At 32.4% G+C, this 15,358-nt stretch overlaps 2 protein-coding genes across 2 annotated transcripts; both read left to right on the top strand.

Moving 5' to 3' along the window:
• The first annotated feature begins 449 nt into the window (after positions 1-449).
• Positions 450-2,123, top strand: LOC130956585 (uncharacterized). The gene is made up of 3 exons (XM_057883628.1): positions 450-654; positions 996-1,578; positions 1,835-2,123. The coding sequence occupies exons 1-3, from the start codon at positions 450-452 to the stop codon at positions 2,121-2,123; spliced, it is 1,077 nt and encodes a 358-aa protein (XP_057739611.1).
• Positions 2,124-11,813: 9,690 nt separating this feature from the next.
• LOC130957956 (uncharacterized) lies at positions 11,814-13,113 on the top strand. The gene is made up of 2 exons (XM_057884819.1): positions 11,814-12,272; positions 12,375-13,113. The coding sequence occupies exons 1-2, from the start codon at positions 11,855-11,857 to the stop codon at positions 12,713-12,715; spliced, it is 759 nt and encodes a 252-aa protein (XP_057740802.1). The 5' UTR covers positions 11,814-11,854; the 3' UTR covers positions 12,716-13,113.
• Positions 13,114-15,358: the final 2,245 nt, after the last annotated feature.

A 15,358-nucleotide genomic window follows, 5' to 3' on the forward strand; every position in this document is an offset into this window, starting at 1 on the left:
AAATATGTATTGTTTAAATTTTAATTTTGTTTAAAAGTAAAAGGGTAAAACATTATTGATAATTAGTGTTTTTATTTGTAATAATATTACGGGAATAAGATTTTTTTAAAATTACATTGTTTTTGTCATGGCATTATAGATTATAACACAAAAAATTTATAAAATTAAACTATTTTTATAAAAAAGTCGTAGGGGACAAAAGTCTCCGCTCGACTAAAAAGAATAGGATTTTCATAGAAAAAATTAAATAATAAATTTTTTAATTATTATTTTTATGTAAAAGAGTTTAAATTTTTACTAATAATTAATTTTAATGCTCTTATACTCATTATGAAAGAATTTAATATATATATATATATATATATATATATATATATATATATATATATATATATATATATATATGGCAATTCACGTTAATAAATTGTTTCACCATCAAAATTACGCAAATGTATTGTTTCCAAAATCAAGACGCAAATGCATTGTTTCAGGTATCTATGGAAATTGGCGGTTTACAGAAGCACAGAAACCGCTGTTGCCAGCCGCGGAGTACGTTGATGTGTGAATGCATGGAAACTGCTGTTGCATTCCGCAGTTTCTGCATGAATCTGTCTGGTCATAAACCGCTACTGCCAGTAGCGGTTTATGTGTATTGTGGGTCGTGACTAAACCGCTAGTGGTTATAGCGGTTTACGTTAAGTATATGTGAAAGGGGCTGCCTATATAAACCGTAGATGGGCCAAATATGGAGGAAGAGTGTTATTCACAAATGGAGGGGGAAGATAGTTTTGTGGCTCTAGTCCACTGCTCTGGAAAAATTCAAAAGAGCAAAAGGCATGGTGTGAAATTCACAGATAGAGAACCACTTAGTATTTTTATCCGATCTTCGAGTACGTTGGTATAGATTAAGCTCAGCATATTACAGAAGCTCGGCGCGAGTAGGACGAAGTGGGTAAAAAAGTTGTTTTACAATATTTTCATTGCCGTTGTGTTAGCTGGTGTGAGATATGAGACCTTTGTGATAGGGTCGGATGAAGACATGCAGGTCTTGTTTCACTGCAGGCGTAGTTTTCCGGAAGTGAGGATACCTGAGCTGTTTGCGAAGTTGAAAGATGGTGTCGACAGCTCTGGGGCATCGGCACTGAATCCTCAGTCAACCACGATCGGTGGTGCCTCGACATCGATGTCTGTGGTAGCAGCTGCAGTTCTAATTCCTGAGCCCGAACGTGCTGGGGCTGTCCATACTAGTGTGCCTCCTGTTGTGCCTGATTTTGAATTTGAGGTCGGACCAGATCGAGTTGAGAATGCGTTGCGTGACGATGATTCGGATGAGGAGCCAGTCGATATTGGTGGGGACAATGATGATGATATTCCAAGAGGTACATGTACAGCACATGGAGGTTCTGGTTCTGGAACACAAGAGTACCCTCCACACCTATCGTCCTTGAACTTGGAAGCCATCGGCCAACACCAGAATATAGAGACAACCTTCGTGGGACAGGGTATGCATGATGGGAATCCTTTGATGGAATTTCAGATTGGCCAATCATTCCAGAGTAAGGAGGAAGCCATGCTGATGTAAAAGATTACAGCATTCGGCGTGGAGTTGAGTATAGAGTTATGGAGTCGGACAATCTGAAATACCAGGGGAGAGATGCAAGGAGTTTGGTAACAGGTGCATGTGGTTGATTCGTATAGTCATGCGAAAGAGGATGAGGACATGGGAAGTTAGGAGGTACAACGGACCACACATGTGTATGGCCACATCGATATCGAGCAACCACAAGTAGCTTGATTATCATGTCATATGTGCGAGGATCTTTCCTTTGGTTAGAGTTGATGCGTCGGTGTCAATTAAGGTGCTGCAAGAGGCAACGGAGGCGACATACGGTTTTAGGCCCAGTTATCGGAAGGTGTGGTTGGCGAAGCAGAAGGCAGTAACACATATCTATGGCGACTGGGAGGAGTCATATGGGGATCTGCCCCGCTGGATCCTTGGGATTAAATCCACCATGGATGGTTCCGTTGCTTTGCTGAACCTAAACCTCTCGTGGAACCATGTAAAGTGTACCGTCATCTGCTTGACCTTATTCGGTGGTGGCAGCTCACCGAATAGGTCCTAAAACCACTCCCAAGATGGTCGGCCACCCTCCATAAATTTCTCAAACTCACATAGGCAACCACTCACAGCCTCCCCATCGACAGGCAACCCTAGCTAAAAGGCCACGTCTTGCAATGCACTGTGCACTCCCCGAAAGGCATGTGAAATGTGTGCGTGTCAGGACGCCACCTTTCAACAAATGCACTCACCAACAGCTCATCCAACCAGAACCAGTGGCTGTTTAGCCTGGCCAAATGGTACAATCATGTCCTCTCTAAATACGGGATGATCTGCTCATGCATGGGCATATTTTGTTACCGTTTCACACTGTATATACACCTAATTGGCTGCACAGAACATGAAAGATATACAGAAAATAATTCAATTCTACTATCCACAACAAATTTCCCTATCTAACAATAACAAATATCTTAAACTATCAACAAATAAGGAACCAATGAACAAATTAATCTATGAACCTATAACTCAGTCGTCAAATGACCTTAAAGCTTCATATTATAGAAACTTATTACAATAGTAAAGATAACAGAACACTAAATAGAATAAATCTACGGCCACAATTATAAAAATAATATAAACCCGACTATAAAACTTCATAACATACAAATATATTAACCGAAATAAAATAAATAATAAGCATGACTGTCAAACTTTGGCAACTTAAAACAAAAATATGTTCAACAAAATAATTATAAAAAATAAAAAAAGGACAAATCATAAAATAAACCAATAACATGTACAATAACATTCATCAAAGGGAACTATATTCAGATAACCAATAATATTTATAAACTAACGAAAAAAAAACTCAACCCAAACCAAGTAAACTAATATCCTAACATGCGAAACCTAATTTCAAACTAGAGGGATTAATCTATAAATTTTAGTTTATCTACCTTACATACCATTTTTCTAATTAACAAATGCTAACGCTAAAAAAAAATTAACTTACCTCGTCACCAATGGAACCGGCAATATGCGCAACACCGTTCAGTCGGTACAAGCTCATTCCATCTGCCATGATATCCCGCCGGAGGTCGCCACTCAGATAACTTGGACCCGCTCTCAAGTTCTTCTGACTTCTCTCTAGAATTTTCTCTCTCTAACCAACCCCACAAACACTCCAAATGAATAATATGCGGCTGCCTTTGACGGTTTATATAGGCAGCCACCCTCCACGTAAACCACTATAGGCTCTAGCGATTTACACACAAACACCAACGCACATAAACCTCTACTGGCAGTAGCGATTTATGAAGAAGCCAAATCAAACAGAAATCGCGACAGGCACTAGCGGGTTTCTGTAATGCCACGTTTGCTCGTAAACCGCAGCTGGTAGCAGCAGATTCTGTGTATTCGTAAACTGCTACTGTCAGTAACGGTTTATATAGATACGTGAAACAATGCATTTGCGTCTTCATTTTGGAGTTGTAACAATTTGTTTATGTAAATTGTCCATAGCCATATATATATATATATATATATATATATATATATATATATATATATATATATATATATATATATATTAATTAGGAGTTAAGTCTATTACATAAATAAAAATAATTATTTTTATATTTGTCATTTAAAAATAATATTTTTTTCTTTCTTTATATATAAATATAATTAGATATTAGTATAAAAAAATTTATATTGATAGTTATAAAATTAACTTAAAATTAATTTTTTTGAAACATTTGAATCTTGATTCTAATTAATCATAATATTAGTATTCTCTATAAATTATATGTAATAAATATTTGAAAGAAGAGAATTAAAAATATCGATTAGAAAGATAAACGATAAAAAATTAAAATTAAATAAAAATATGCATATGATAATAATATATATTTTTATGTGAATAATATTATGTGATTATTTTTAATTATATTTAATTATAAATTTATTATATTTTTTATAGTTTTATAAATTTACTTGAATTATATTATTTTATTAATTTTATTTTTCTGTAGCACAGAGAGAGATAGAAAGAAATAAATATTGAAAGAAAAAAGAAAAAATAAAAAAAAGAATGAAAGAGGAAGTTTTTTAATTTAAAAAAAAATATTTTAATTATAATAAAAGAATATCTCATAATACATTTTAATTTATCAAATTAATAATATAAAATATAAAATATAAATTATCTATAGAGTGAGTAGGATAAAGAGAAATAGAGAAGGAAAGAGAAATTAATAAGAGAATGGAAGAAAATAATTTATTAATTTTCGAGAAAAATATTTTATCTCAATTTTAATAAAAATATTATGTAGTACATTTTGATTGTTAAATAGTTAGTAATACAATAATATAGTTATATTTCAATTTTAATTTTAATTACAATTAGAGAATATTATATTGTATATTTTAATTATTAAATTTATAATTAATTATGCTAATGATTATAATTTAAATGGTATAATCTCTTTGTTAATAAGTTATAACTTAAATGATATAGTCTTTTTATATTTATCTAAGAAATCGCATGTTTAAGCCTTTTTATTTTTGATAAAAAAATAATATAATTTTTTATACTTATCTAAAAATTATATATTGTAATAAAAGAATGATATATAATATATTTTAATTATAAAATTAATAATATATAATAGATAAAAAAATTGAGAAAAAGGCTTTATCGTTATGCTTGTTCCCCTATCCTTTTACTCGTTTTTGACCGTATAATTACCTACCACACAACCACCGTGTAATTGTAATTATACTATTATAGTAATTAGTAGGAATCTAGGAACCTCTAACCTCAACAAATCAAACACTAATATTCAAACAATCTATAAATGTAGTAAAAAAAAAAGTAGTCACAAAAAAAATAATCTATAAATGTGTTTGGATTTGAATTTGTAATGAGAGTTCATTCTTATTTAATTTTGTAGAATTATGTTTGGTTAAAATTGAATTGATATCAATATAATTTATATTTAATAATTTAATACTAAAATTAATTATGATAAAATAAATTTTGTTTAAGATAATTTTTATTAAAATTATTTTTATGTGTAAAATTACTAAAAGGAACATAAAATTATATTTTCAATCATTATTCATCTATTTTAATATTTATACTTTTTTTTACTAAAATTCTGTTTTCTAAAGATAAATAAAAAATTCTTTCAAAATAACATTAAAATATATAAAAGAGAATGTTTGAGTTTTTTTTGTACAATTAGAAGAATAAAATAGGTGAAAGAAGAATTAACTACAACAATAAATATTTTTTGACAGATAACATAAGGACAATATTAGCAAAAAAAATGAATTACAATCATAATTTTTCAACGAACTATTTTAAATGTAAAAATAAGTAATTCTTGTTTTTGGTCGAACATAGATTTAAAAAAAAAATATTCACGTTCATTAAATATAAAAAGAGTAAATTATCATTTGTACTCACGAAAGTTGAAAATACGGACATATCTACCCATAAAAAAAAAAGAAAATTATCATTTGTACTCATAAAATATAAACGTTTGCTAATAAAATTATCCAAATCCAAAAAAATTATTTGAAATTTTCAAATTACCCCACCACCACCACTTACTCCACACCACCACTTTTCCAATTCCAAACCCACCATCAAAATTCTTCCTCACCACCATCCTAAACCCTAATTACCACCATCATTCAATTCAGAGGCACCACCACTTCATTTCCTTCATCACTACCATCACCACCACTACCACTATACCTCCATTATCATCTTCTTCACATAAAGTAATAACAACAACAACAACAATAGAAAAAGCAAATTATCTAAGACCACCGCACCACCATCAGCGAATACCAAGCTGTCCCCCCTCACCCGATTTCCACTCTTCTTCCTCTCTCTCGCCCCTTCTTAGCTCCTCTGCGTAACCACCGCTGCGACACTCAATAGTCGCTGGCGCCGTCAAGTCCCACCCAACCTCCACTCGCCGCCGCCGCGACCTTTCCCCCTTTCTTTCCTCCTCCACCCTTTCCCTCTCTCTTTCTTCTTCTTCCCCTTGCCTCACCTCCGCGAGCTCAAGACCACCGTCGCCTTCTGTTTTCGCCGCCTTTTACAACTCTAAAGCCGCTGCCGCTGCCTGATCGCTACTGCTGCCCTAATCCGTTCCAACTAGCCCTCCATCTCTCGCTGACACAGAGCTCCAGTCCCTGTCAAGTCCGCGGTTCCACCCGTTCCTCCCCAGTCTACAAACTTAGAGACAACTGAACCTATATCACGCAATCATTCGAAGAAGTAGAAGAGATAGAAGCAAAATATAGAAGGAAAGAGAGAGAAAGAGAAAGAGAAAGGAGTTGGCAAAGTTGACGGACTTTGGCGGCGACGACGAGCTCAGAAAATGAAAGGAGAGAGAGAGAGGATGGAATTAGGGTTAGTGGTGGTGGTGGTAGGAAAAAGATGATGCAGACGATATGATAAGGGTAATTTGGAATTTTTATATGATTTTTTAGTGTTTGAATAATTTTGTTATATAGAACTCATATTTTATAGGTATAAATGATAATTTTTTTTATGAATAAATATGTCAGCATTTTCAACTTTCGTGGATAAAAATGATAGTTTACTCGAATAAAAATATCAAATAAAACTTGCATAGTGTTCAAATTTCAAAACATTTCAAGCCACCTTTACACTGCATAACTTAAAAACACACTATATCGCTTTAGACGGTGTTTGGTAATAACTCTATCCATTTTGTAATAATGAAAGAAAACATCACTATTATTCCAGAAACGGTTTCATAATTAGGAGTGAAATTAATTTTAATTAATTAGTTAAAAAATAAGTATATTACAATATAAAAAAAGTAATTTTTTATTATCTTAATTTTTAAAATTTTAAAATAAAAAATAAACAAATTGATTTAATTGATTTATACTATAATTAGCTTCCTAAATTTTTTCTTCTAAAAATTGTGATGTGAAAATCCAAATGTTATCAACCGCCATTTAACTACCAGCCAGTTTGTTGAGTTAATTAATAACGGGTAGGCCCTACAGAAATTATCCATTAATACGGGTATAGTATATTAGTATGATATAGTAGTAATACTCCATACGTTTCCATTTCCACCCTTACTCAGCTAAACTCCACTAGTATTGAATTGAAACCTTGACTGCTGCTTCTTTTCTTATCTTTATCCCCTTAGCCTTTAGGTGTGGGTGTGGCTCAAACCTAATCTCACATAATAATTAGGCACGGAATCCAATGCCTCTATCTGCTGCTGCGTAATTAAATTTAAAAGTATTCACAGCTCGGATTAATTCGGATGTGATGGAAAATAAAAATCAAATGGATTAAATTTTAATTAATTTAAATTGGTTTAAATTTAATATTTTTATAAATATATTTAAACTAATCTAAATTGATTAAATTTAGATGGGATGGATTCGAATAATTGAATACCAATTAAAAATAAAATTTATAAAAAAATTTAAAAATATTATAATAATAATAATAATAATAATAATAAATTACATGATTAATTTAAATTTAAATAATTATTATAATTTAAAAAATTGTTAGGTTAAGAAATAAAGATGTATATATATTATTAAATTTTATTTATTTTTAATTAATATTAAATGGATAAATTAATTATTTGTCTTTGTAGATCTGATATTAATATTTTCGTATCCACTAATTGGTGTATTTGAAATGCAATTTTTTTAGCGTCTGAAAAAGATATTATATGAATTGAATTTAGAGATCGGTCATCCTAAAATTGGGAATTATTTTTTGTCGTAAATATTTATTTGTAGCAATAAAAAACTATATCAATTACATGACAATTCTAAGAAAATACACCTCCAGATCCAAAAAAAAAATCTAAAAAATTCTTTAGAAAAGGAGAGATTTTTGAATAGCATTAAAAACTTATTCATTAGCACAATTAATTTCTACCAAAAATTTAAAAAAAAATTTATATAAAAAATACAAATGTTGGAATATTATAAATTAGCTGGATTCTATTTTTTAATAAATATAAAATTTATATATAATATTAACTAAATAATTTTAAATAATTATATTTTTTAATAAAATCAAAGAAATATAATTATATGAGTTATAAGTAAAAAATTTTATTCAATAAAATTATTTTTATTTAATTATAACTCATATAAATATTTATTTTAGAATCTATTTATTTTATAAAAAAATATTTTAAATAGAATATTTGAATAAAATATTAAATTGATGATCTAAAAATAATAAATTTTTAAATTTTTTTTTCAATAAAAAAAAAGAATATGCATCTCTTTGGATTCCATGGTTCGAGTTCTAAAATTTTAAAACTAATACTCAAATCCATTAAAATTGAATTTAATCATGTCTGATCCGATTATAATTAATTAGCCATTAAATCTAAAATCAATATAATCACGATAGATTGTTTTGAATGGATAAATTATCCTTATTTGTGAACATCTTAAGGCATACTGAATTTAAGATGAGTCATGCTAGATGGTTAATAATTATAATTAGTTACTAAGTATATATTTTAAGGATATTGGAATCAAATATTTAATAAATTTATAGTTAACATAAAAAAATTAGTAAAAAAAAAATACTCTTTTTGCTTTTTTTTTTTGTAAAAGAAGAAAAGTAAAAATAAAATAAATTTTATATTAACTAAAATATTATTAATTCTCTTGACTTTCTTTAGAATATATGTGGCAGTTGCAGGATACAGTTGAAAGTGCATATATGGAGAGCGTTGTTTGCCGACACATACAACTTTGGACTACGCTAATTTTCCACCAATTACAGTTCTACTTTGTCTGTTTTGCTAAATCATGAATACTTTGTTTATTCGACGAGATATCTAAGAGTATAAGGACGAAAACATATGAAGAAAAGCGGGCACTTTGAAATATAGAACTCTAATGTATCAACTAATTAAGATTAAGACTCTAGTAGCTAGGTTCCTATGTATGAAATTAAATATTAAACTTTTTGTCAATTTTTTTGGAGATTTTTTCTTTTGTCATTTTCATGTTATATAATAATATTTTGTCAGTGTTTAAATTTTCAAATACAGTGTTGGAAGTTTACTAAACCAAAAAAAAAAGTACCATTTTCATTGACCTATTAATAAAGAAAGTTAGCTACGATTACAGAGTCTTTGATTTGATTCTTGAAGAAAAACCTAATTGAAAATGAATCGGAATATATCCGAAGAGAATATCCTTAAAAATCTGTGACAAAGTTATATTGTTGCTAATTCACCGAGAATCATCATGAATGATTCAAATCCAACGAAATTACTATTTTCACACTTATACTTTGACTTATTACAATACTACCTCAATTAAATATCACTTATGATGTAATAATACATTTATTATTTCTTATCTATTTTGCATTGGCCACTCGTCGGTGTTAATGTGCGATCAATTTAAAATGAAGACGACTGAAGATATTCATTCACACCTACGAATTAAAAATAATAAACAAAATAAATAATTGTTTAATCTATTCTTTTTTCAATTGCGCATAGCTATTTTATTTTTTTTATAAGATTGACTTGTGTATGTAATATATGCTCATTTATCATATCATATTAAATTGAAGGTGTGAATTAAAACAGCATTTGTTGTTTTTAGGATGAGATAACTAAGTTTTTGTAATTTGTAGTTATTAATTAGTTATTATTAGTATTTTTAATTTTATAAAATTATATTTAATGATATGATATTATTTTTTCTTGTTGATTAAGTACGGGACAAATTTTAATAAAAGGATGAGGTTAGTAAGTTTTGTGATTTACAATTATTAATTAGTTATTATTAGTATTTTTAATAAGGTGAAAATTCAGGTGTAATCGACTTTACGTGAAGTTAATAACTGAGAGTCGTTAGATAAAAATTCAGTTAAATTAGTCAAATCATTTAACGGCTCTCACTTATCAACTTTACCTGAAATTGACTGCACATGAATTTTTATCTTTTAATAATATAAAATTATATCTAATTATATGAGATTATTTAATTTTTATTTTGTTAATTGACCAAAATTTAATAAAAATACTGGGCTTTAAACTTTCTCTTTTAGGATATTATATTTATTTAAGAGAAAAAATATTAAAAATCTTGTTGAAAGGTTCCTTTTAGCTGGGTGGATCACATATGTAGTTTTTGTCTGTACCTTTTGGTGCAATTGCATGGCGCTTTCGTCCTTGATACCAACACAAGAGGAGTCAATTTTCATGGGATCAATTTAAGAAAGTTCCGAAGCTCATTAACTTCTTTTTGTTTTTTTATCGAACCGACCATTTTATCTCTTCAGCAATGCAAGAGAATGAGACCAGCTGGTGTAGTTGAGATACGTGCCTTTTTACGCGGGTAATTTGGACCAAAATCAAATCAAAACCACTCATTTTGTGGTGTTTATATTCCCATCCAGAAACTCCTTAAGTTACGGTTTGAAAAGTCCAAACCAAGATTTTGGATTTAATTTGCGAGTGTCATTGTCAGTCAGTTAATGTAATTAACTATGTAATCCTTTCTTAATTCCTACACTATCTTTTCAGGGAATTTATGAGCTCATATCACTACTAGACCTTTCCTCCTTTTCTTTTAATTATGTTATTATCTTTTGTAACGTATCTTAATTAGACGGTCCACATTTGATGACACAGATGGATGGTCAGATGGTCATCATCAATGTGAAATATAATGCTACAGTAGATACGTGCCATATATATTCGTACGTGTGCCCGCATGTGCATGCCTTGCTCCCCATCCAGATGTCAATATTATTCTTCCTCGTTCACTTTACTTTGCAATTTGCATGGACATTATTTATAATCACCTTCCACGTCTAACTTCGGTAGAAACTCCCACGGTTTAACGGTAGATATAATTAGAGGATAATGTAAGAAAAAAATTATATACATTATACAAGGCCTTATTTGGTTACTACTATATGATTATTAGTTATGAACTATACCATATCATTATACTATACAATTAGGTGGAAATTCAGGTGTAGTCAATTTTACGTAAAGTTGATATTTGAGAGTTATTAGATGATTTGACTGATTTAACTAAATTTTTATCTAACAGTTCTTAGATATCAACTTGACGTGTAGTCAACTTCACTTGAGTTTTCATCATATAACTATCCAAAAAGCATGCGCTTAACTTAAAATATCATTTTCTACCTTTTTCTTTGAATTGATTATAAAAAGGTAAAAATTCAGTTGTAGTCGATTTCATGTAAAGTTGATAATTGAGAGCCGTTAAATAAAAATTTAGTCAAATCAATCAAATCATCTAACGACTCACAGTTATCAACTTCACGTAAAATCTACTGCACCTCATTTTTCAACTTATAAAAAATGATAAAATTTTACATTAGTTGTCATTTACATTTCACTTGTACATTTTAGAGAAAAAAAAATTTTGAATTAGACATGCGTAATAATCGGATAACAAATTACTATACGTGACAGTTTCTTATTGGTGAATAGAAGATAATTAGAGCCTTTGATTTGATCTTAATTCTTTTGACGTACTTAGGCTAAGAGTGTGAAGGAGTAGGACTTGTTAGGAGTAGGCCAACCCCATAGACCTAAAATAGATTCCATATCCGTGCAAATGAACGGCTGAGATTTCATCTGATTCCCTCCCCTTCTTCCCTTCCTTTATAAATTCCCCTTTGGATTCCAACGTAAGTACCCTCTATCATACACTCACTACTACTTGACCACTTATACACCCAATTCCATGCTTTCCCTCAAGGTGGTTGTGCTCTCCGCCGCCGTCGTCTTCACGGCGCTGGGAGTGAAGGCAACTGTTCCATTGCTCACTACTCACTTCCCAACACTCTGGAACCTCTGCCTCCTCTGCTTCAAGCCTCCATTCATCTATATTCTCCTCAACGCCATCATCATCTCCATCGTCGCCTCCTCCAAGTTCTTCCACCACAATCCCTTCGACACAACACTTCCCATTCCACAACCTCCTCCTCACCACGTCAACCCCCAAGAACAAGAAGAAGAGGTGGAAAAGACAATCGACTTAGGAGTGGTGGAGGAATCCGCATTGATTCCGCTCAAGAGCATCGACTCGGAGATTCCGCCGGGAAAACCTCTCGTTTCGGCAAGGTTCGGTCAACGTAGACCGCCCAAGTCCATTCCCGAAGGTATCAAATTAAATCTCGATATCATTAACCGTTTTTTTCGTTTGATGTGGAAAGACGAGTTGAGATTAAAAGTGTGTGTTGTCGTTTTGCACGAAATTTTAGGTGGGAGTGGGACTGGAAAGTCGTTGAGGGTGGTGGCGAGGGCGAAACGACATGAAACGCTGGAGAACACGTGGAAGGCCATAACAGAAGGACGGGCGATACCGTTAAGCAGGCACGTGAGGAAGTGTGACACGTGGCAGAACCGCGGGCCCGGGAGTGTGGCTGAATTGAACAAGTCTGAGACATTCAGGGAGCAGGCGGTAGCGCTTAGGAGAGAGCCATCGCTGAGTCAAGACGAGTTGAATCGTCGCGTCGAAGCATTCATACGCAACTTCAACCACCAGATGCGCTTGCAGAGGCAACAGTCCTTGGAGGAGCAATACAAACAGATGCTTAACTAAACACACACCAATACATCGTGGATAATTACTTCTTTTAATTAATTAATTAATTAATTTATATACCAACATATGCAAAATAGCTTTTGTTATTTCTGCATGTACACATATAACTTACATACAGAACAACACACAATATAATTTCTTACACGGACGGACTTTCCAATTTGATTGTGTCGTCTCACTATTAATAGCTTGAATGAAAATATTCTGATCTTAGTTAATTTGGTAAATTTCTTTTAGGTATTAATTAATTAATTAATTAACTGGCATTGTTTATATTGAGTGTAGAAATGAAACTGATGAGAAGGGTGAGTCTTAGCTATGTTTAAATTTCTGTTTTAGAGTTTGTTATAGACAAAGAGTTGGTTAGGAAGTCTGTTAAGTAGCAAAGTTGTGTAGCCTGTATCTCAAGTCATTGTAAACTTCTTCACAATCTAATATTGATGATTGTTACTTTTCTTCTCTGAGTATACTCTGCCTCTTTAACATTGTCGTATGGTTATTTCAGTCCTTGGTTCGTAGTATCAAGAGCCTTGTTGATTGAATATTCATGGTTTCAAGCGCTGCAAATTTAAAATAATCTCTTATTTTTTATCTTCTTTTTTTGCTGTTTTTAATCCACATTCTTTTGATCATTCAATTAGGGACAAACTCAATAAAAAAATCACAAAATTTGATAGCAATAAGTATTAGTAATAATCTTTGAATAAAATCTTTTAAGATCATCTCAATTCAATAAAATTTCATCACAGTTTTAAATGATGAAGATTGTGCTGCCGGTGTTTTTAACAACTTATAAGTGATGGAGACTGGAGGATTATAACATCGAGAAGTGTTAGGGGCAACAACTTTTGTAATTTGTAGCCATCAAGTAGCTATTAATGATATTTTTAATGGTGTGAGATTTCATTTAATGGTGTGAGATTACTCACTTTTCTTTTGCTAGTTACATGTTGGCCAGAATTTAATAAAGTTGCTGGCTCCCTAGACTTTTCCTTATAACATCATCTCCTGATTATTTGCTTCGATGGATGAGTCTTTCAAGAATAAGATGGTTGATTGTACATTGCTCATGATGTGTGAAGCAAGATTGAAGATTATTTCTCCAAATCAATGAAATAGGATTTTTTTTAAAATAAAATAAAAAAATAATTAATTCCTAAAACAAGATATTTGAACTTTATTTTTTGGAGTGCGATTTTTTTTTGAGTGAATACCCCATCTGTCCCCTAACAATTATCTCGAAACGACAACGAGGCCCCCAAGAAAAAAAAAACACCCAATCCGGCCCCTGATAATTTTTTTTGGGACTGATTAGCCCCTGTACCAAAAAAAATAACATTGATTTTTTTTTTGCACAGGGGCCTCGTTGTCCTTTCGAGGTAATTGTCAGGGGTCGGGTTGGGTTTTTTTTTTTTGTGTCAGGGGCCAAGTTGGGTTTTTTTTTGTCAGGGTCTCGTTGTCTTTCGAGGTAATTGTCAGGGGCTGATTTGGGTTTTTCTCTTTTTTTTTTTTTGGCATTAAGGGCAAGTTAATATAGAGTTTGCCGCACCCCAGCAAACTCTAGGTTGAGTTCCGCAGAGTATATAAACGTGGGGCCAAACTCATTTGTCGCTTTCTTTCCAAATCTCGACCAGCGGAAACCAACGAGTATCAAATCCATCGGACAATCGCAGCAGAATATGGTGATAGGCTCAGGACAGCAACAAGCTGACGCAACCACCCAAATTGTACTGACCATGCTCCGTGACACGGCACATCTGGCGGTACAGCTATGCCAGCACAGCTGAGCCCCATGATAACCCGCCACATGTGTCAAGGTCCTCTAGAAGGGGGAGCCACCTGATGTGCACTCACGAGTCAAATACATCTGGGAATAGGATACCCTTGCTCAACTGCATGATATATCCTCTTGTGTACCTCAACAGGTGCTCCTCAGTGGCGTCATGCTCCAGCTCTCCGCAAACGGTGTTGTGGAACCATGTGAGCTTCACAGTCCACTTGGTCTGTGACTGTCTATCATTAGGGTCAAGAACAACACTCAGTAGCTGCTGGCAGTAGTTCTCAATGGACCGTCCCTGATGGTGATGCTCCCAACCACTTATGCATCCACTAACAGGATCACCGTCGATCTTGAGTCCCAGCTGATAGGCCACGTCCTACATGGTGATAGTCATCTCCCCGCATGGTAGATGAAATGTGTGAGACTTAGGCCTCCACCTCTCTATTAACGCCAAGGCCAATGGCCAGTCGTGCTCAAACTCAACCATATACGCGACATACTCAAACCCGGCTCGTCTGAGATATGGCCAAATCTGCTCTGGCGGCCGTCTCATCAAATTTCGTCTGGTGTACAAGATCCTAGGCGCCTACCAAACGGAAACACATAAAAAAAAGGACGGTGAACATATTAAATAACAAATTCACTTTTTATTGATTACAACAAAACAAAAAATAGTGAAAAAAATGTACCACCCGATCAAGTCTGCCAGTAATGTGCTCAACATGATCCAATCTGTAAAGCGTATCTTCGTAATCCAATAATTATTGCTCCATCTAACCACACTGTACTCTAGTAAAATAAAATAACATATGCTGAACTGAGTTCCTTTCATATTAACTAAATTCTTAAAAAACATATTT

Source organism: Arachis stenosperma, chromosome 10 (assembly GCF_014773155.1).
Source record: "Arachis stenosperma cultivar V10309 chromosome 10, arast.V10309.gnm1.PFL2, whole genome shotgun sequence".
Lineage (NCBI taxonomy): Eukaryota > Viridiplantae > Streptophyta > Magnoliopsida > Fabales > Fabaceae > Arachis > Arachis stenosperma.